Source organism: Somniosus microcephalus, chromosome 11 (genome assembly GCF_052327205.1).
Source record: "Somniosus microcephalus isolate GS21.2 chromosome 11, FLI_Smic_1.0, whole genome shotgun sequence".
Classification (NCBI taxonomy): Eukaryota; Metazoa; Chordata; class Chondrichthyes; order Squaliformes; family Somniosidae; genus Somniosus; species Somniosus microcephalus.
Genome location: NC_140997.1, coordinates 65,949,828 through 65,973,124, shown reverse-complemented (window position 1 = coordinate 65,973,124; position 23,297 = coordinate 65,949,828). Strand labels below are relative to the sequence as shown.

General features: G+C 42.2%; 1 protein-coding gene across 3 annotated transcripts in view; it reads left to right on the top strand.

Moving 5' to 3' along the window:
- smg1 (SMG1 nonsense mediated mRNA decay associated PI3K related kinase) overlaps nt 1-23,297 on the top strand; it is a 177,176-nt gene that overhangs the window by 73,542 nt on the left and 80,337 nt on the right. For all 3 annotated transcript variants that reach the window (XM_086000818.1, XM_086000817.1, XM_086000819.1), the window contains exons 24-35: nt 1,380-1,528; nt 5,621-5,822; nt 8,084-8,193; nt 9,655-9,802; nt 10,694-10,853; nt 11,378-11,498; nt 11,998-12,246; nt 13,385-13,672; nt 13,769-13,913; nt 15,394-15,532; nt 15,799-16,020; nt 19,673-19,853. In XM_086000818.1, coding sequence (XP_085856944.1) covers nt 1,380-1,528; nt 5,621-5,822; nt 8,084-8,193; nt 9,655-9,802; nt 10,694-10,853; nt 11,378-11,498; nt 11,998-12,246; nt 13,385-13,672; nt 13,769-13,913; nt 15,394-15,532; nt 15,799-16,020; nt 19,673-19,853 — 2,114 coding nt within the window. The remainder of the gene's footprint in view (nt 1-1,379; nt 1,529-5,620; nt 5,823-8,083; nt 8,194-9,654; nt 9,803-10,693; nt 10,854-11,377; nt 11,499-11,997; nt 12,247-13,384; nt 13,673-13,768; nt 13,914-15,393; nt 15,533-15,798; nt 16,021-19,672; nt 19,854-23,297) is intronic.

Sequence of the window (23,297 nt, the reverse complement as noted above, 5' to 3'; positions counted from 1 at the left end):
CAAGATGATGGGTTTTGATCGAGTAGATAGAGTGGGTCAATAAACAGAGGTCATAGATTTAAAGTAATTGGCAAAAGATGAGGAGAATTTTTTTTCACTGAGTTGTTGGGATCTGGAACGCTCTACCTGAAGAGGTGGTGGAAGCTGATTCCAGAAATAATTTTAAAAGGGAGTTGGACAGGTACTTGAGGGTGAGGGACAAAGTGCGACTGCTCTTTCACAGAGCAAGCACAGGCATGGCGGGCTGAATGGCAGCCTCCTGTGGTGCTGTAAGTTTCTATGATTATTGTCCAAGCAAGATTGAAGAAATTAACACTATACTTTTTCTATACGCCATAGTTCATGAGTATGAGATAGGTAGTGCAATTAAAGCATAGCCCAGAAGAGCTTGCTTTGCTATAGCATTAGACTTGTGTTTGTTTATTTATTCTCCTAATGTCTGGTGGTATTACATTTAGTGCTGTTCCTAGGCGTGAAACCCTTGGAAAGGACCATTGTCATTAACAAAAGTAGTTTACTATTTTTTGGTTCCCAACAATATATTTTGCTGAATATTATTTTTGACTTGTGCATTTAGCCGCAGTAACCATTTCTCCCACCACTTGTCCTCAGTTTGAGCAGCTGGTAGCTACTTCTGGCTTTGTTGCGTATCTGGGGAGATCACTATCATTTAAACTCAATCACTTTTCAAACCCATAATCCCAGTTCCAAACCTGCACACAATTCTGATTTTTCACATTGCTATCATGGAATAGCATCATTTGGTTCACTGAGTCTAATCTGTATATCTTTTGAGTAGGCTATCCTCCCAGTTTCAGCTCCGAGGTGGGATTGTTGGGGGAGCGTAGAAGTTACTTTTTCCTACCCTACAGACCCGCGATTGTGGTCTGGGAATCTTTTTCTGAGTGGTTTTGAGACCTAAATCTTTGTGGCCATAGTCAAATTTGTGACATATTTTACTTAATATTTATTTTTCAGGTATTTGGAACATTTCACACTTTTTTTAACAATCTTGCAATATTGCTTTTTAGAATCGTAGAATATGGGGAGGTATTTTTCCTTCAGTGTTCTATCTGTTATAGAGAACTTGGATTTTTTGGGGCTGCATTTTGACTCCCTTTGACTATGAAGGAGTGATGAAACTGGTCTCATTGCCTCATGCTGAGACGCCTCCTTTGTTTGAAAGAATTAAAGATGGTTACTTGATACGGTAAAGGAAGGTCATATGGGTTCCGGCTTTCTTTTTGATTTTCCTGGTTATATTAGTTGCTTTGCTAGGGATAAAATTCTGTGCGTCATTATCTGCATTATACTACAGTATACTTGAAATAACTTAAGAGTGCAGTTTTATTCATGGTTCTGCATTCTGTTTTCTTCAGATTTGAAAAGGCAGCAAATGACTATCAGGAACAGCTCTGTGCCATGACTGGAGTAGACTGCTACATTAAAGGCCTTGATAAATCCCTTCTCAAAGTATCTAACACCAGTAGTGGAAGTAACCTTGCCAGCCCTAAACATACAGGGAATGGTGAGTATGAGCTGATAGACACAATGGGCTGGATTTTGTCACTGAGGCGGGCTGGGGTCGTGTAATCCGCTTTTCGTTAGCCACCCAATTCTAAATCGATGTGGGAGAATGATGCGATTTTAACTTAAGTGGGCAATTGAGTTCCAGCGTGTGGGAACCCATGGCCCAATGAGTTTTTCCAGTCTGAAACTCGCCTTCGATGATGTCATCATTGATGCTGCATTTAGGGTCTGCAACAAGCCTTGCTGCTTCTGCAGACTGCCAACCTTTTGGCCTTTCATGTTAGAGGGATCTGGAGGCAGAATGACCAGCGAGAGACCTAGGTCTGCTCCCAGGTTTGATGATGTCGCCCTGCAAGCTTTAGTGGAGGGAGCGAGAGCCAATAAGGAGGTGCTCTTCCCTTCAGGGAGGAAGAAGCCTCCCCAGCAGACCAAGGCTGTATGGATCCAGGTGGCAGAGGAGGTCAACTCTTTGTCAGTAACCCGCAGAACCTGGCTTCAGTGCAGGAAAAAATTTCATGACCGCACTAGAAAAGTGAGTATGACTTTCCCATCACCTTCAATCTGATCCCCATTGCCTCTCCTCACCAGCACTCGGCTTTAGCTATCTCTTCCTCCACATCCCACTTGACACTGCCGTCCATGCACCCTTACCCATTCCCTCTCTCTATGGTCACATTCACCTAACAATTCGACTATGCAGCCCTCACACTCCCTATCACTATGATGCTATGAAAACAACTTACAAAACACAGGGAGGGCCCTTGGTCTTGCCACCTCACTCCATCTTTGTCTCCTAAGCAGCTATGCTATGGATTCTCTACACTCACTCCTTCATTCTCACTCAAACGCCACTTGTCTCCCTCATTGCAGGAAAAGAGAGCTCACAATAAGAGGGAAAGAGCGAGGACAGGAGGAGGGCCACCCTCAGTAGCCCAGCTCACCCCCGGGGTGGAGGCAGTCCTGGAGATTGTGGGAGTGGAGGACGATGCGCAAGTGGGGGACGGACAGACTGGTGCATCACAGCAAGCTGGTGACAGAATAGTTTTCCATCTCATTGACATTGCATGAGTCGCTGATAATGATTCTGAAGCTCTAACAGATGGACTTATGCTCATCTGCAATATGCAATGTGCATGTAACCTTGGCGTCACATCTCTGACTCTTTCCTTTACTCCCCCACAGGACCATCGACAGCCCCCATCCCCACTAGCCAGGAGGAACAGCCTGAGCATCCAGACTCCTCAGAGGAAGCTGCAACCTCTGAGGGTGCAGCGTCTGCAGAATTCAGCGCACCCAGCACCAGCGCAGACACTCACACCTCGGTGGGACCTTTGCGAGATAGAGTAGAGTTGTCACCTGGTGTATCACAGCTCACAAGTGAGCATCAGCAGATGGTGGAGACAGGGAGAGCAATGGAGAGTCCTTGTCTGAGGGCGCAGGACTCTGCCAGCTCGGCTCAGCTGCATGTCGACCCTCTGCCTCTGGGTCCATCCACAAGATCAGCGGTGCTGGAACTCCAGGAACAGATGCAGGAGTCTCTGGCAGGTTTTGTCTCCAGGGTCGCTGCGAGTGTGGAGCAAATGGAGGAGTCCATTGCGAACATGAGCAGAGCCTTTGTGGAGTTATTGGCGCATGAACGCATCACCATGGAAAGGATGGCAACCTCCATGGAGGTGATAAGTCGCCAGAGTGCAGAAAACATGGTGAGTGTTCTGAATAGAATGATATCTCTGGAGGAGCGATGGTCATCTATTGAACAGAGAAACCAGACCTTCATGGAAGTCCTTCTGAGTAGGACTGCCAGTGCAGATACGGGTCCCCATGGCCCCCCTGATGTGCAGCAAGGTGCTCTCAAGCCACTTGCAAGCGTTGAGGGGGACCTGACCCATGAGAGGGAAGTTGGTGGCAGACATCAAGGAAGTGCCCCTTTTCCCCCCCCCCCCCCCCCCTCAGGAATCTGCAAGCCACGACAATTCTGGAGACCCTGGCGCTCCTGTTGGTGCTGCTGCTGTTCCTAGTTCTGCTGGTGCCGTGGCTGGTCTTCGTCCTCATCTGATGTCCAGAAGGGAAGGAAATAAATGGCTCCCATGCTTCTGGTATATGCCTCAGTTGAGGAAGCGCTCAGTCAAGGTGACGAGAGGGGTTTCCCAGGAGGTCACACTGGAGATGGGTGTCAGGCTCCAAACTTCCACAGCTGTGGTTATGCCTTCTAAAATTTCCCCCAGACCTGAGACTACAAAGTCCTGCCACCTGCAAATGATGGCTGATCAAATCTCCTATTTTATGGTGGAGCTGCAGCTGATCGTCAACAATCCAATTGTGCTCCTGCCAGGTTTCACCGTCGTGCTTCAGAGCAGGTGTGCTTCACGTCGGGAAAGGGTTAAAATCACAAAGGCCTTTCAAAATGGGATAATAGAGGCAATTTAGTGCTTGTTAAGGGCCTTAAGGGCCTATCCCGCCTCTTGGAGGCGGGATGGAGACGGGAGCAGTAAACACAATTTCTTGAAAATTGCTTGGAGGTGGGGTTGGGCCTGCTGCCACTTTTTGCAATTTTAACGCACCTCCTGCCTCCACGGCCCTGTGAAATTCGAGCCCAATGTGTGGATAATACAATTGTATTGTCCTTTCTTTAAAAGAGAAATAATTAATGGAGGAGTTGATGCAATCTTATTCATCCTCTTGTGACTAGCTTGAGTGGCATAAGCTTTGGGCAGATTGCCCAACCTCTCAGTTGTGGATTATCATATAACATAAATGAACAATAGCAGAGGTGATTTGTAATATTTGGCCCATGGAAACGCACAATTCTTTTTTCCACATCACAACAGTGACGGCACTTCAAAAATACTTCATTTGATGTACTGTAAAGTGCTTTGGGACATTCTAAGGCTGTGAAAAGGCCCTATAGAAATTTCTTAATTTTTTTTATAAGCCTAGGTGACCTGAGAACAGAATTGATAGCAACATTCCTTTGGTGTTTTTGTTGGGCCATAGCTGTGTGACTTCCATCCTGTGGGATATATGTAGCAAGTACATCCTGGTATTGTCAGTCCTCCCCTCTCTCCTCCACATGCTTTCCAGAGCTTCACCCATTTCCACTGTGGCATTCTAGACTCCAGTATTTGTTCTCCATATGGAAAGACTGTTCTCGTTTTTTCATCAATAGAACCTAAGTTTTACTATGTGATCAGAAAATGTGATTCAGTTTATGTGCAAGAGGAAATCTGTTAGCAAGACCAGATAACTTTCTAATCTGCCACTCCCTGCGTTCTTGATCCCCTCATTTCTAAATAGACCAAGATTGTCCTAGCTCATTCCTTTAACTTCAAGGTTCAGCTTTGTTGCTTTACTCTGCACTGCCTTTATGACTTTGATGGCCTCTTTGTGTCGCACAGATTGGGTCTCTGCAGCCCTGACCTAGAGCCCTGTACAGCTTCAGCATGATACAGGAAACTTTGTTATATCCGGCACCGACGGGACCAAGCTGTTGCCGATCTATCAAAACTGCCGGACATACAAAGTTAATGTTGAAGCATACGGAGGTTTTCATCTCCGTATCTGACAACAAACACTGTTGCTTAGCAACAGCTTGTAAACAGTCGGCCCGTACCTTGGAAGCGTCTCTGTAGCTTAGCAACAGCTTCAGAGAGACTTTCCAGAGCCCGACTGTTGAAAACAAAGCCACGAGAAGAAAAAAAACACCTAATAAAATGGCTCCTGATTTCTGCCGGTAGATCGAGGTTTCCAGACATACAACCTCCGGATAAACCAAAGTTTCCTGTATCTGGGATCTGAACTCAACTGAAAGTGGCAATAGAACATTCTATTAAATTTTGTTTATTGCTGTCTCCGACTGTTTGGACATGAGTACGGAGTCAACTAAATCACTTCGCTTTCTTTCTCCCTTGGTAAATACAATTTAATCTGTGGGTATGGAAGGTTATTTCTCCCCTACATCCTTGGTGGTATATACAGGTTGTTTTAGGCTAAGAAATAGAGACACAAGGTGAGCCATCTGACTTCCCTGTCTTAGAAAAGTTGACTGCAACTTTGTTGCAGAATCACTAATGGAACTTTTTGTTTTGTACAGCTGAAGGCAAGAAGACTGTTCTTACTAAACAAAGTGATACTTCCCCCGAAGTTGTGAATTATTTGGCAAATAAAGCTTGTGAATGTTACATTTCATTATCTGACTGGCCAGCTGTGGAAGAATGGCAGAATGGTATCTTAGCTTTGAAGAAAAGTACTAATGGATCATCCATCCACCTGAAGGCTGACTTTAACTATATCAGGTTAGAAACTTTATGCAGTAATATTTATTGTGCACAAGATATAGAATGTATTGTCTGGCAAGATACTTGTAATGCATAATTAAGATATTTGGACAAGAATGTTTTTTTCTGTTCAAAGTACATCTCCACTGTCCATATGGAAAAGACTCAATATATTTTTGAATTTAAAAAAACTTAAGATTTGCTGCCTGGTAGACACCTGCCATTTTAAATTGTCTTTCTTGTCTCTCCTGCCTTGAGAGCCACTCTGCCAACATCACTAATGGGAAAAGCTGCCAGCCTCCCAGAACAACTCCATCCATTTATATCATTGTTGGAACATTTTTTAATACATATTCATTCTCTGGATGTGGGTGTCGCTGGTAAGCATTTATTGTCCATCCCTAGTTCTCCTTGAGGAGGCGGTGGTGGACCGCCAACTTGAACTGTTGCAGTCTGTGTGGTGAAGGTGCACCCACAATGCTGGATTGTAGCCCGGTGACAATGAAGGAACGGCGATATATTTCCAAGTCAGGATGGGGTGTGACTTGGAGGGGAACGTGGAGGTACTGGTGTTCCAATGCACCTGCTGCCTTTGTCCTTCTAGGTGGTAGAGGTTGCGGGTTTGGGAAATGCTGTCGATGAAGCCTTGGCGAGTTGCTGCATTGCATCTTGAAACTCCTGCAGCCGGCGTCCTGGAGCTCGGATGATTGGCCTCCAACAACCACCACCATCTTCCTTTGTGCCAAGTATGACTCCAGCCGCTGGAGAGTTTCCCCCCTAATCCGCATTAACTTCAGTTTTACTAGGTCTCCTTGGTGCCGCACTCTGTCTACTGCTGCCATGATGGCAGCCTATCTCACTTCACCTCTTTAATTCCGCTCTTTTGTCCATGTTGGACCAAGGCTGTAACGAGGTCTGGAGCCAAATGGCCCTGGTAGGACACAAACTGAGCATTGGTGTACAGATTATTGGTAAGTGCCACTTGATGGCACTGTTGACTCCTTTCATCACTTGGCTGATGATTGGGAGTAGGCTTGAATGGGGTGATATTTGGCCAGGTTGATTTGTCCTGCTTTTTGTGGAGTTACCTGGACAATTTTGCACATTCAGATATATGCCAGCATTGTATCTATATTGGAACAGCTTAGCTAGGGGTGTGGTTGGTTCTGGAACACGGGTCTTCACCACTACAGCTGGGATGTTGTCGGGGCCTGTAGCCTTTGCTGTGTCCAGTGTACTCGGCCATTTCTTAATGTCACATGAATTGAATTGAATTGGCTGCAGACTTGTATATGTGATGGTGGGACCTCTGGAGGCATAGAAAAGTACCAAATGCTGGGTGCTGCTGCATATATAGTTGAAAGGGAACTTCCTGGACTGGCTTCCAGACACACATGAAATTCTAGATTTCATTAATATAAATGAAGGCACAATGAGACAAAGGTCACTCCTCCCTGCTGGTGACTTCACTGGAACAGATCTGAAGAGAATCAGTGACTTTTCTCTAAACAGCCAATTTGAAAGCTTTCTTTGGTAGCAAATATGTTTTTTTTTAAGATAAACATTGAAGGAATACTTGGTACAGAAAATACTCCCCTCGGCATTCCTTCCATTTTATGGCTACCGTAAAAGGAACAAAATTGTTTATACAAGTACGCTGTGGCGTTTATTGTGTGTGCGCGCACTCGGTGCACGAGAGAGAGGGCACTTCAATATTAAAACATGTAAAGCAGTCAGCTTTTCCTGTATTCACACCCTCAATAAACAATACTTAATTTGAGTGAGTGTTGAAGCCTGTGTGTGGATAGTGTCTGAAGGTGAGATCTGGTTCACCTGTATTGTGGCCCCTTCCCTCAATGTGAAATGGGAATTATGAGAAAATCTGTGAAGAATAGCTAGTTGTGCAAGATACCAGAACCTCAGCTGGTGCCTATTGAACCATACCCCAGTATGAATCACTGCCTTCAAGAAAGGAGCTGTCAAGGAAGACGTTGGGAGAAGAGCGAATAATTCCTTCTAAACCGAAGTCTGTTCCTGTATGGTTATGACTCTCAAAGTTTAGTAGTTTAGAGAAGGTTTTGAACCGGTATGGTTTAGTATTTTTCTGTCCAGTTGATAAGCTAGTAGGTATTAGTCTTTTAATTTTTGTGCTAAAATTCCAAACTACAGAATAATTAACTTTTAAGAATTTGGACCTTGTTGTCAAGCAAAGCTGAGGGTTGAGCCACAAGTCCTGTAAGTTGCAAGTAAAGTTAAGACTTATGGTGATTTTGTTGCAGAGCTCTCGGTAGCTTTGAGTGTGGCGATTTCCCTGCGTGTCAGGATCAGCTGGAACTATTGCCTGGGGAGGACATTAACTTCATCAATGGAGTTGCTAAAGAAAAATTAGGTATGTAAGAGTATAAACCCATGTGAGCCATGATCCAGGACTTTTTTTCCCCGTAGAGTTTTTGCTGATTAAATATATGGCGGGAGTATTCGCAATTAGTTATTTATAACATATGGACATGAGTAGGTCATTCAGCCCCCTCCCCCCCCCCCCCCCCCATACCTGTTCAGTCATTCAGTTAGATCATGGTTGATATGTACCTCAACTCCATTTACCTGCCTTTGCCCATGTCCTTTAATACCCTTACCTAACAAAAATCTATCAATTTCAGTTTTGAAAATTCTAAAGACTCTGCGTCCACAGCCCATCTAATCACTTTGTTTTTAAACACGTCGATTAGATCACCTCTCGACCTTCTGAACTCTAGTGAATACAAACCAAGTTTATGCAACATGCCCTCAGAATTGAACCGTGTCAGCCCTGGTATCATTCTGGTGAATCTGCACTGTACCATTTCCAAGACCGCTATACTTTTCCTGAGGTCCAGTTCCCAAAACTGAGCACCGTACTCCAGATGGGGTCTGACCAAGGCTCTGTCCAACTGAAGCATCACTTCCTCTCTCTTGTATTCCAATCCCCTTGAGATAAAGGCCACAGGGTAGCCTCCTTCTGTAGTATGATTCTAGGATTACATTAGTCACTTTTGCTTTTTGTACCTGTCCACTAGCTTGTACTGATTTGTGTAAATGGACACCTAAATTCCTTTTGCTCCTCCACAGCTCCTAGTCTCGCTCCCCATGAAGAAATTATTCCGATTTTGTCTTTTGATCCAGAGTGGATGACCTCACACTTCCCCAGATTGAACTCCATCTGCCGTAGTTTTGCCCACTCAATCGGTCCTTTTATAACTTCCTGCTCCCATCTACAGAAACATTGGGCCGGATATAAAAATTTAAAGTTTTGTTTAAAATAGTTAATTTATTTGTACTTTCAAGTCATTTAAAAAATGTGATTTTTTTTTTTTAATTAAAGTTTTGCTATGTTTTGGGGGTGATCTCCATTCATATATTTGACAGGTCTTCCTGTCAAGTGTATGAAGGGAGATTCCCTTCTTTGATTGGCTCCCCATGGCCCACGTGATCCCAGGGACGCTGCGAACTACCTGCGCCTCTGGGATACGTGAGACCCAGCATCAGAACTGTGCGCTTCCCGGGAGCCCTCGGGTAAGGGTGCAGATTTTTCCAGATCGCAGTCCTCTGCCCGCGGGGGGCCTGCGATCAGAATATCTGGGCCATTAACTGTATATGCATTACAATTTACTCGACTGCATAATCTTTTAAAATATTATATTTTAACACATTGAGACTTCTAAAAGTTACTTTCAGAAAATCTCTCTTTTTTTCAATAATTTTGCATGTTGATAGTTGGTTCTTGGATGTATTTAAATGATCTGCATTTCCAAATTGAGACATTATTTCTTGGCTTAAATATTTGATAAATATTGTAAATTTATGTTTGTAGACATGAAAAAACTCCTTCCAAATATGATGAGTCCTGACCCGAGGGAGCTTCAAAAAGCCATTGAGGTTCAACTAATGAGAAGTGCGGTCTGTTTTTCTTCGACTATCGAACAAAGCGAACAGGAAAAAAAACTCCAGAACAGGACTGAGTAAGTGACTCTGACAGTGTTCTATACATTTTACTTCTATTATGTTGAATTCTGTGAATCTGTCTACGGGCAAGGATAATTTTGCACAATGGTACTTGATTATATTTGGATGGAGCTTCTTCCATTTGATAAATTATGTTCATGGCATTTTTAAAGAAATGTGCTTTACAGAAGGCCGTCAAAAGATACTATTTGTGATTCTTAATCCAATCCCTCAGTTTTGGTTGTCCAGCGTTAAAATTTAAATGTTCCATGTTTCTGTTTTTTTTAAATCTGCAATTGAGCACTTCAAGAATAATTGCAGTCATCACATATCTATTTCTAGTGAGCTACACCTTAAAATTACATGGCTACATTTAACTGAAACTTTTATTACACTATCGCACATAATTTGAGCCTGAGAATAGTTTGGTGGTGATCTTCCTGATGTATCCAGCAGCGGTTAGTAGCTTAAGACATTTTTTATGTTTCACCCGGGAAATTCTGATACAAGGGTACATAATAATGCCATTTTTGTGACCTTTCCCTAAAGTATTTTATTAATAAAACCCAATCATAGGTGTGCATTTGACTTTGTTTTAGTCTGCAGAAAATTAAGTTGCTAAATGTGTAATTACTGAGACTACTTTTTAAAAAATTCTCTCATTTGTCCTTCTACGCTCCCGCCATTCTCTGATCACCATCAGTGCTGCTCTCCATCCCCCTTTGGGAGCTGCATAAACAACAGGTGAATTCACCTTTACTTGGTGCTTCTCCCAGACAGCCAGGATGAATTAGGAACTTGTGAAAAGAATTTTATTTTGTGTCAGTTAAGGCTAAAAATAGTTGGAAATTGTGATTTCCAAAAGTAACTAACCTGTCTTTGAATATATTTGAATTGCTGTGATTTAGAAATACAGTCAGGTATCTGAAACAGATGGCACGGATTGCTGTTGGACCACTGAGACTATCCACATTATCGATGGCGGGATCTCTGCCAATGCTGAGCACTCTACAGCTGTACTGTTCAACTGCACTTGAGAACACTGTGACAAACAAGCTATCCACCGAGGTAAGTTTCTTAAGCAGATAGGACTTGTTAAAAGAAGACTTTGTTTCTCCTAATCTATTGGATTACATGCCATACAATTAAATGCAATAAAAGGGCAGTTTAGAGCTGCCTGCTTCAAGTATTTCAGTGTTTGACTCCCAGACAAAATATCAATTTATCTGTTTGTCGCTCACTAACTCAGTTGGACTCCTTGGATAGATGTTTCACTTCTTGTCTAAATTGCTGGATATGGTGCAGTGCAAATTGAGGTAGGGGTTCATTGTTTAGTATGGAGAAAACTGATGGCACCTTGCTCGACTACCTCCTCCAGGGAGTTTCATGCCATATTGCTCTGGTGTCGAGTTGGGTCCTGACTCTCGATTCAGGCCCATTTCATTACACCGGCAGCATTGGTGCAAAATTAAACTATTTCACACCAGCATTCCAGTTGTGATGTGAATGCACCCATAATTGGGAATGGTTGTACATTTGGTACAGGCTTGGAATTATGAAATTTATATAAATTAACAAAATTATCTGTGTAGGATTGTCTTCTGCCACTGTATAGTGAAGCTCTACAATCCTGTAAACAGCATGATGTCCGACCCTGGCTTCAGGCTTTAAGATACACAGTGTACCAAGCTCGTATAGCTGAAAAATTGCAAGGTAAGAGAATGATGTAATATGAACAGAACAAAAGTGGCATCATAAAAATAAACTTCATATTCGTCGGATGTCTATTAGCTGATTACTTTCTTAACTACGTCAAAACTGTACAGTGGAACCTCCATTATCTGCTGTAATGGAGGAGACCTCTTTCTCCCTTCCTCTCCCACTGGGTAAATAATATTTGGCAGATAACTGAGTCCCTACATTTTGCTCTTACTAGCTAAACAAATAAAAATAACTGATATGAGGTGAAGTCTTATGCAAGACCTTGCCCTGGGAAATTCTAGATAATTGGAAATGCAGACAAAGAAGGTTCCACCATATACTGTAGTGTTTCAAATGTTAAACCTGATAATGTATTTCTTTGGAATGTTAAACAGAATTTTTCAGAGAGACAACTTTTTTAATTAGTATTGATTGGCTGACATGCAATTTAAATGTTCAGAATTACTCTCCAATTATGTAAAGTTCCATTGAAAATATTCCTTTTGTCCAGGTTCCAGCACTTCAGTTAATGGGCATCTCATGGAACTCGGGCTCACAGCAGTTAAATTTGCTCGCAAACAGGGGAATGTCCTTTTGGCCACCAGACTCCTCGAGCAGTGTAGTAAGACTTCACTGAGCGATGCTAATACAACGCAAGATTTAGTCCATCTGTTCAAACAGATGTCATTGCATGGCACTGTTAATGATAAGTGGGGACCAGAACTTGATATTGAGAAATCAAAGCTGTTGTACACTGCAGGTAAGTAAAGAAAATAATTTGTAATGTATATTTGGTTGTAATCTTAATGTTTACTGTCTTCCTTTCATCATCTTTGTCCCTGCTTTAAGTCACTTTTTTAGCAAAGAGGCAGGCAGGTAATCTGCTTTCAAACCCCTCTCCCTTCTGCTGTGCAACAGCCCAAGAGAATTTTTTCTTCTCCCCCTTCCATCTCTTTGAAACATACAAGATTCTGAAGGGGATTGACAGGGTAGATGCTGAGAGGTTGTTTCCCCTGGCTGGAGTGTCTAGAATTAGGGGGCATAGTCTCAGGATAAGGGGTTGGCCATTTAAGACCAAGATGAGGAGGAATTTCTTTATTCAGAGGGTTGTGAATCTTAGCCCTCTGGGGCAGAGAATTCCTGTGAATGCTGAGTCTTTTAGTATATTCAAGGCTGAGATAGATAGATTTTTGGACTCTAGGGGAATCAAGGGATATGGAGATCGGGCGGTAAAGTGGAGTTGAGGTCGATGATCTTATTGAATGGCAGAGCAGCTTGAGGGGCCGTATGGCCTACTCCTGCTCTTATTTCTTATGTTCCCCTTGAGGGTATGAAATATACATGTACTTTTTTCTTAAAGAACCATACACTTACCGCAGCCATGAGGCAAGCTGCTATCCCTGGCCTTTGCAAGCGCTGCTCAAAACTGGCTGTTAAGAGCTGTTTTAACAGCAGTTATGGGAACAAATTTCTACCTTCCCTGGCGCGCCCCCCACCCCACCCAAAGTCAGTGGAACGACTACTTTCTGTGGGGAAGTACTTGGTGTTCTGTATCTGGCGGTGGGGGGATGGAGAAACTGCACTAGTAATCATGAGCAGGAACCAACATCATTGTTTTCCCTCTGTGCTTTCTTATCTTTCTAATGAATAACAACATTTTATGGTACTTCAATAATTAACTCCATATGTTCTTTTGAACTTCTATCCAGTAAACTGCTGTAATGGAGGAGACCTTCTTTTTCTCCCTTCTTCCCCCACTGGGTAAATAATATTTGGCAGATAATTGAGTCCCTACATTTTGCTCTTACTAGCTAAACAAATAAAAATAACTGATATCATAAAACTATGCTGAGAAATGTTATTATAAGTATCTGAAACAGTTAATCAATGTTTAATAGGTCATTCTACACATGCCATGGAAATGCTGAGTTCTTGTGCCATAGCATATTGCAAATCTGCCAAAGCAGAATCTGCAGTTGCCAAGTCGATACTCACATTGACCAAGTGGATTCAGGCAGAATGGAAAGAAATGTCTACCCAGCTAAAGCAAGTCTTCAGAGCTCAGCAGCAAAAATCTATTATTGGCCTGCCAACCTTGGCAAAAAGCATACACACTTTGGCTGAACTGACCCCTCCGAGTTTAATAGAGGAAGTGACTTGCCCCAAAATGGGGGTTGAATCAACAGGTGAGTGTACTGACCTTAATTTCACACCAATGAGCAAAAGATTTACACTTTCAAAAGTATATTGAGATTGAATTAAAATTGTTGATCTATTTTCAGTGAATATTGGGGTTGGAGAACCTGACTTCATTTTAGGGCAGCTGTATCACCTATCAGCAGTTCAAGCACCTGAAATAGCCAAGTCTTGGGCAGCATTGGCCAGTTGGGCTTACAGATGGGGCAGGAAGGTGGTTGATAATGCTAGGTAAGTGTGTGGGTGATTTTGTTTTTAAATTATTTGATCTCCCATGGCTTTGCGCACGGGACGCCAGACCAAATGTAGTCTTCAGGGTGAACTAGGCGGGGAATAATTGTGCCAGAGTTTAGAGATAAAATTCAGTCCCTATTTTAAATTCATTTATTTTATCCTTATTTTTATATAATTGATTTTATATCATTTATACTTAAATAGGAAAACTTAAATGAAAAATTAGTCTGGTTGGTTGGAGCATAGGAGTTTCTCAGCAGTACAGGTGGAGGAGTTGGAAGATCCAAAATTGGCAGGGCAGTGTAATTACAGCCTGACATGTTTACATAGATAGTTTCCATTATAAATGTGTTGTGTCCAATTCTGGGCATCACACTTTCGGAAGGATGCTAAGGCCTTGGGGAGGGTGCAGAGGAGATTTACTAGAATGGTACCAGGGATGAGGGACTTCAGTTACGTGGAGAGACTAGAGAAACTGGGTTTGTTATCCTTAGAGCAGAGAAAGTTAAAGGGAGATTTAAGAGGTGTTCAAAATCATGCAGAGTTTTGGTAGAGTAAATAGAGAACCTGTTTCCAGTGGCAAGAGAGTCAGGAACCAGAGGCGAGATGAGAGTTTTTAATGCAACGAGTTATGATCCTGGAAGGGTGGTGGAAGCAGATACAACAATAACTTTTAAAAGGGAATTGGATAAATACTTGAAGGGGAAAAATTTGCAGGACTATGGGGAAAGGTCAGGGGAATGTTCGTTCATGGGATGTGGATGTCGCTGGCAAGGCTGGCATTTATTACCCATCCCTAATTGCCCTTGAGAAGGTGGTGGTGAGCCGCATTCTTGAACCGCAGAGGGCAGTTAAGAGTCAACCGCATTGCTGTGGGTCTGGAGTCACATATAGGTCAGACCGGGTAAGGACGGCAGGTGGGTTTTTACGACAATCCGGTAGTTTCATGGTCACCATTGCTGTTACTAGATTACTGATTCCAGATTTATTTAATTAATTGAGTTTAAATTCCCCAGCTGCCTGTGCTGGGATTTGAACTCATTAAACCAGGTCTCTGGATTACTAGTCTAGTAACATAACCACTATGCTACTGTACCCTTGTAATTAGATAGCTCTTTCAAAGAGCAGGCACGATGGGCCGAATGGCCTCCTTAAGGCTGTATCATTCCATGATAATTCTATGATGTGTATATGTGAATTTATAATGGGAAAAGCTGATGCGCTGTGACACAAAAATGAGACGACCGGAAGTGAAGATTTTGTAGATAGGACGTGTGTGCAGACAGAAATTTTTTAATATGTTATTGATTGTGTAGTGTCAATATTAACCTATTTATGCTAAAGAAAAATGTATGTGGCTCTTGTAAAGACTGGATAATATCTGCAATGTTAACATCTAAAGTACATTTTCAAGTGAATTTTGTTCTGATATATTCTGCGATCTGTAAATCTATTTTTGGATTGTACATTGATGCAGTCAGGGTGAAGGTGTTCCACTTCTGACCAGAGAGAAGACCGAAGTTGAAAATCTACTTCCAGAAAACATATCTGAAGAAGACAAAGAAGCTATTTATGGAATTTTGGGGCAAGCTATGTGTCGACCAACAGGAATTCAGGTAAATGTTGAAAAGGGTGGGCTTTTCTGTTGGTCATTTGTGGTTAATAAAGGGAAATTGCTTAATATTTTTTGTATCAAAGAATAATGAATCTAAGCCATGTATTTGACAACTGGACATAAACTGTCACTGGAAAAAGTATTTTAATTAAATTTGTGTTTTCCAGATAATTATAAGATTTTTAACTCTGTTTTTCTTTCTCTGGATATGAACTGAATCTATAGCTTGAGTTAACTAGCATTACTTTTTCTAAAAATTGTATACAGGATGAAGACTTAGCCCTGCAGATAAATGATGATGAAGAAGATGACATGGTGGAGGTTATTTGGCGCCAGTTGATGACTAACTGCCCATGGCTTGCTGACCAGGATGAGAATGTGATAGATGGACTAATTGAAGTGTGGAGAAAAGTTATAGACAGGATATTCAACCTTTATAAGCTTTCTTGCAAAGCGTACTTCACTTTCCTTAAATTGAATGCTGGTCAGGTTAGTAACCAAATTACTTATCATTTTTTCCAGATTCATATACTTGAGGGGAAATGAAATGGGACACCTATCAGCCATTAAACATCCATCCAGTTAATGTGATTTATTTTATTTGGATAGCCTTCTCCAATCAGCTTGACTATTTTCTTCAGTTAATATCACATTACATTTATGTTTCTTCTGTCAATGAACTCTTCCTCTGGCAAATATCCTGGCTGGAGTTATTTGTGCCAACACAATATCTTCCTAGATTTTGATTTGAAGACCCCCGCATTAAAACAAAAATGCATCTACTGCAGGAAGAGGTTTCCTGTAATTGGTCATAACGATCAGCTTCTGCCAGAAGTTCCAAGAAAGGCCCAGAAAGAAGCGGGAGCTCTGATTGGAAACATACTCTGTGAATCTTGGGTTGATGCTGAGAAATGTAGACAGTGGCTCTTACTAATGCATCTGACATGATCCCATTTGCTCAAGTTTCCTCATGAATCTGCCATTGAAGGTTCTGCTAGTGTTGGGTGTGTTGGTGACTGTTATGGAGGCTATTTTTTCTGGCACTGTACCCTGAGAACCTAAATAATTTCATGGGTGAACCCTTCTGTAGTCAAAAAGAAGTCTTTCGCTTGTCAGGTATACCACTGATCCACTGCTGTGCCTGGTTTGTTGTGCTCTTAAGTATCCTCCTTGGAATGGCATTTCTTGTGCAGCTTGAAATTACTAGCCAGGAAACCTTTCCATAAACATAAGAACATAATAATCAGGAGCAGGCTATATGACCCCTCGAGCCTGCTCCGCCATTCAATAAGATCATGGCTGATCTTCAACCTCAACTCCATTTTCCTGCACTATCCCCATATCCCTTGATTCCTCGAGTCCAAAAATCTGTGTCTCAGCCTTAAATGTACTCAACAGCTGAGCAGCCACAGCACTTTGGGGCAGAGAATTCCAAAGATTCACAACCCTCTGAAGGAAGAAATTCTTCCTCATCTCAGTCTTAAAAGGCCGGCCCCTTATCCTGAGACTATGCCCCCTAGTTCTAGACATTCCAGCCGGGGGAAACAACCTCTCGGCATCTACCCTGTCAATCCCCTTCAGAATCTTGTATGTTTCAAAGAGATGGAAGGGGGAGAAGAAAAAAGTTCTCTTGGGCTGTTGCACAGCAGAAGGGAGAGGGGTTTGAAAGCAGATTATCTACCTGCCTCTTTGCTTAAAAAAAAAAGTGACTTAAAGCAGGGACAAAGATGATGAAAGGAAGACAGAAAACATCAAGATTACTACAATCAAATATACATTACAAATGTATGCCCCTTAGTTCTAGACTCTCCAGCCGGGGGAAACAACCTCTCGGCATTTATCTTGCCAATCCCCCTCAGAGCCTTATGTTTCAATGAGATCACCTCTCATTCTTCTAAACTCCAGAGAGTATAGGCTCAGTCTCCTCATAGGACAACCCTCTCATCCCAGGAATCAATCTAGTGAATCTTTGTTCCACCACATCTAAGGCAAGTATATCCTTCCTTAAATAAGGAGAACAAAACTCTGCACTGTACCCCAGGTGTGGTCTCGCCAGAGCCCTGTACAGTTGCAGCAAGACTTCCTTAAGGGGTGAATCTAAGACTGAGAGATCTGCGGGAAAATTTGATGTCTTTCAACCTGCATATTTGTGGAGTACTGTATCTTTAGCTCTCAGCTAAGCTCTAGGTTCAAGGATGTCCGTAGCCAATAACTGCAGCTTGACTGAGTAAAATTTTTAATGTATCTTTCATCTTATTGACTATAAGGTCATCAAAGTGGTTGTAGCAGTCAGAGCATTTGGTGAATAAGCTTTGCCTAATCGTTCTGACAAGACGTGATCTGCTGTTGTAGAATATCTTGTATATACAATTTCATCCCCTGGTGTACTGTTTCTTTTATGGGGAAATCGGAGCATTGTCTTGTACAGATTGCTCTCTTTCTGTGGAAAAATTGAGTCAGCAAAAGGCTGTGTAAACAAAGATTCCTGATTATACAGGAGCCCCATTGGAGCAAGTCACTGAAGAAGTTTAAAATAACTTCTCCCCAGCAGATTTATTGTTGTCCACATCAGAGAAGAGAGTTGAAATCTGGCTGTGGTCTGCCTTTCAGATGCATCTGCTAGCAGTATGATTGTATTCACACTAATCCGAAGAATCTGGGATCTAGATTCTGAGTGGAGAAACAACCAGACAGTATTCTTCCACAGGAGATGTGTGACATCAGGAACGCAAGAATGATTCCTATGTTTGTGACAACTCCTGAAGAGTGGAATATTCTACCTGTAGCTCAGGATAAAGTCCACTGTTCTCTGGCAAATCAGCTGGTATCACTGAAGGATAGCAGCAATGCCACAACTTGTGCCGGTGAAGGAATCAGCACTCTCGGTATCACTGCTGGAGGGGATTGCTATAGCACTCAACTTAGCCAAGCCCTCTATGCTCTTGAGAGGCTCTTTAGTGGCTGAAGGGAGAGTATTGGCCATTCCAAAAGTCACTGAAAGATATCCCGGTTGATTGCTGTTTTTTCTTTTGAGAGAGCTAAGTTTGTTGGGGAGTTAGAGCTTATTTACCTCTGTGCATTGATTTTGGTAGCAGTTGGGATCCACATGGGTTACAGAGTTCAAGTCAACTACTTTTAGACAGTGGCAAACTGTACTGTTATGTGAGGGCCAAAAGTGTCTAATGTCTTTCAGGCAAAATCAACATGGAATGCTGCTTGACTAGTGCAACTTTTTTGGAATGCGCCATGAAGCCAAACCGGAGATGCCTATAACTGACCTGAAAACTTGTCAGGATAGCTTTTGCGTGAACAAAATGGCTACATCAAGCCCTTTTGGAGCAGAATTCACACTTTCTGAAAGCCATGCAGTGTCAGACTATGAAAGGGGGAATCATGGGTATTGATCACTGATTAAGGACTTGTGATATTCAGTGCAAGTTATAAAACCAGGACCTGATGCTCACAGAGGGCCAAAGCTTAGTTGATCAAAGTTGAATTGACTGAGATAAACCTTAATGGGCTGTACTGAGTTAGTTTCATACCACTGGAGGAAAACGCTACTGGTACCTAATGGCAAGTAAAAACTGAATAAATGAATTTTTTTGAAAATTGTTACCAAAACTAGTACAATTATTACTAAAGCCCAGGGGACTGGGGAGAACATTCCAGAAAAGGTTTCCCTTTAGTGACGAGAGTAAGACTGTCAACGACAGAAAAAGATACTACTGGTGCAGTTTAGAATGAGTCTTTATGGAGTAAGGTCACTTGACTACAATGGTAGCACCGTGATGACATTTTCTTAAGAGGACACTACCCCTATGTGGGATGATGGGATGTTATTGTGGAAGTTGAACAAATAAGGAAGTCTACTTTTGATTTAAAACTGCTCTTTTTTTATATAGCATTGTATCTACTTTTGTAAAATTCTGTTCCTTTGTGTATTTCCTCCATCTATTCTTGTACCCCCACAATGTGAAATACTTATAGAATATTGCCTGCTTTCACTGTATTGCAAGATCTGATGCAATTGAACTTCATCGCCTGTATTTAGCATTTTAACCACCTCAATTTTGGGAAGTATAATGAGATTTGTAAAATAAGTTGAATTTTAATGTGTTTTTCTATATTGCTATCTTTGCAGGTTCATGTGGATGGTGAAGATCCCAAGGTGATACTTAATAATACACCCACCAAGCAAAGCAATGATGATGTCATTGTTATGGCTACTTTAAGATTGTTAAGATTATTAGTGAAGCATGCTGGCGAACTCCGGGAGGGCTTGGAGCATGGACTAGCCACCACCCCCACAGCGCCCTGGAGAGGTAAGTGTGGTTAAGTGTCATCTCTAATCACTGCTGATACTAAACTTTTGCATTTATTCCCTATGTAAGAACGGATTGAAATTAGTTCAACAATAACCAACATTTAGGCAGCCTTGTTGTGGATTGAGGTGATGCTGTAACCCAGTGAAACTTTAAATATGTCTTAAAGTAGCTTAGAAGAGGTTCTGTGGTTATAATTCTTGCTACTTTTCTGGGTTTTACAAAGAATTTGCGGATAACACCAAATTGGGGGTATAGTTAATACTGAGGAAGACAGCGTCAAAATACAAGACATTTATAAACTTGCAGAATGGGCATGTAATTGGCAAATGATAAGTGCAAGGTGGTGCATTTTGGTAGGACGAATAAGGAGGTCACATACCCCTTGGAAAATGAGAGTCTAAATGGGGTAGAGGAGCAAAGGGATCTGGGGTTATGGATACGCAAATCACTAAAAGTAGCAACACAGGTTAATAAGTTTGTTTTTAAAAAAGCAAACCACACCATTTCTAGAGGGATAGAATTGAAAAGCAGAAGTTATGTTAAACTTGTATAGAACCTTGGTTAGACCACACTTTGAGTACTGTACACCGTTCTGGCCTCCATATTACTTATCAGGAAAGATTGAACAGGCTGGGGCTCCTTTCTCTAAGAAAAGAGAAGGCTGAGGGGTGACCTGATGAGAGATCTTTAAGATTATGAAAGGGTTTGATAGGGTAGACGTAGAGATGTTTCCACTAGTGGGGGAGACCAAAACTAGGAGCCATAAATATAAGATGGGCACCAATAAATGAAATAGGGAATTCAGGCGAAACTTCTTTACCTGGAGAGTGGTTAGAATGTGGAACTCGCTACCACAAGGAGTAGTTGTGGCGACTAACATAGATGCATTTAAGGGGAAGATCGATAAACTCGAGGGGAAAAAGGAATAGAAGGATATGTTGATGGGGTTAGATGAAGTAGGGTGGGAGGAGGCTCGTGTGAAGCATAAATACTGGCATGCACCAGTTGGGCTGAATGGCCTATTTCTGTGCTGTACATTAGTGCTGTAATAGTCTATTGGGCTCAGCAAAGCGAATCACACTCGCTCCTTATGAACTGTAGTGTAACAGTATTTAACTTGCTGCATGTGTCACTAGGCCTCTTGTGATCTGTTAGATTTTGGGAAATTGTAGAATAAACTAATCAGACCTTGGTTTAAGCTATTAACTATGGACAGATTTACTGAAAGTGACAGATAAGCAGAAACAATAGACAATAAAACAAATTACAGTGGTTTATAGAACTTTACATAGAAGATAGGAGCAGGAGTAGGCCATTTGGCCCCTCGAGCCTGCTCTGCTATTCAATGAGATCATGGCTGATCATCCAAATTCAGTACCCTGTCGCTGCCTTCTCTCCATATCCCTTGATCCCTTTAGCCTTAAGAAATATATCTAACTCCTTCTTGAATATAATTAATGAATTGGCCTCTACTGCCTTCTGTGGTAGAGAATTCCACAGGTTTACCACACTCTGGATGAAGAAATTCCTCCTCATCTCTGTCCTAAATGGCTTACCCCTTACCCTTAGACTGTGACCCCTGGTTCTGGACTTCCCGGCCATCAGGAACATCCTTCCTGCATCTAGTCTGTCTAGTCTTGTTAGAATTTTATAAGTTTCAATGAGATCCCCTCTCATTCTTCTAATCTCCAGCGAGTATAAGCCCAATCGACCCAATCTCTCCTCGTACGTCATTCCTGCCATCCCAGGTATCAGCCTGGCGAATCTTCGCTGCACTCCCTCCGTGGCAAGAACATCCTTCCTCAGATAAGGCGACCAAAACTGCACACAATACTCAAGATGTGGTCTCACCAAGGCCCTGTACAACTGCAGCAAGACATCCTTGTCCCTGTACTCGAACCCCCTCGCTACGAAGGCCAACATACCATTTGCTGCCTTAACTGCCTGCTGCACCTGCATGCTTACCTTCAGCGACTGGTGCACAAGGACACCCAGGTCTCGCTGCACTTCCCCCTTCTCAATCTATTGCCATTCAGATAATCTGCCTTCCTGTTTTTGCCACCAAAGTGGATAACCTTGAATTTATCCACGTTCTATTGCATCTGCCATGCATCTGTCCAATCACCCAACCTGTCCAAATCATACTGGAGTTTCTCGGCTTCCTCCTCACAGCACACACCCACCCAGCTTTGTGTCATCTGCAAACTTGGAGATATTGCATGTAGTTCCCTCGTCTAGATCATCATTAATATATATTGTGAATAGCTGGGGTCCTAGGACCGATCCCTGCGGTACCCCACTAGTCACTGCCTGCCACTTGGAAAAAGACCCGTTTATTCTAACTCTTTGCTTTCTGTCTGCCAACCAGTTCTCTATCCAAGTCAATACCTTAGCCCCAATCCCATGTGCCTTAATTTTACACGCTAATATCTTATGCGGGACCTTATCGAAAGCCTTCTGAAAGTCCAAATACACCACATCCACTGGTTCTCCCTTATCTATTTTACCAGTTACATCCTCAAAAAAACTCCAGTAGGTTAGTCAAGCATGATTTACCTTTTGTAAATCCATGTTGACTTTGTCTGATCCTGTCACTGTTTTCCAAGTGCTCTGCTATTACATCTTTTATAATGGACTCTAGCATTTTCCCCACTACCGATGTCGGGCTTATAATTCCCCGTTTTCTCTCTACCACCTTTTTTGAATAGTGGGGTAACATTAGCTATCCTCCAATCCATGGGTACTGTTCCAGAGTCTATCGAATTTTGGAAGATGACCAGCAATGCATCTACTATTTCTAGGGCCACTTCCTTAAGTACCCTAGGATGTAAATTATCAGGCCCTGGGGATTTAGCGGCCTTCAATCCCGTCAATTTCCCTAACACCATTTCCCTACAAATACAGATTTCTTTCAGTTTCTCCCTCTCATTAGACCCTATGTTCCCCGACATCTCTGGGAGGTTATTTGTGTCCTCCTTTGTGAAGACAGAACCAAAGTATGTATTTAATTGGTCTGCCATTTCTTTGTTCCCCATTTATAAATTCCCCTGATTCTGACTGCAAGGGACCTACGCTTGACTTCACCAATCTTTTTCTCTTCACATATCTATAAAAGCCTTTACAGTCAGTTTTTATGTTCCCTGCAAGCTTACTCTCATACTCTATTTTCCCCCTCTTAATTAATCCCTTTGTCCTCCTTTGTTGAATCCTAAACTGCTCCCAATCCTCAAGTTTACTGCTTTTTCTGGCCAATTTATATGTCCTCTCCTTGGATCTTATGCTATCCCTAATTTCCCTTGTTAGCCACGGTTGAGTCACCTTTTTTGTTTTATTTTCATGCCAAACTGGGATGAACAAATTCTGTAGTTCATCCATGCGATCTTTGAATGTTTGCCATTGCCTATCCACCGCCAACCCTTTGAGTAACTATCCCCAATCAAC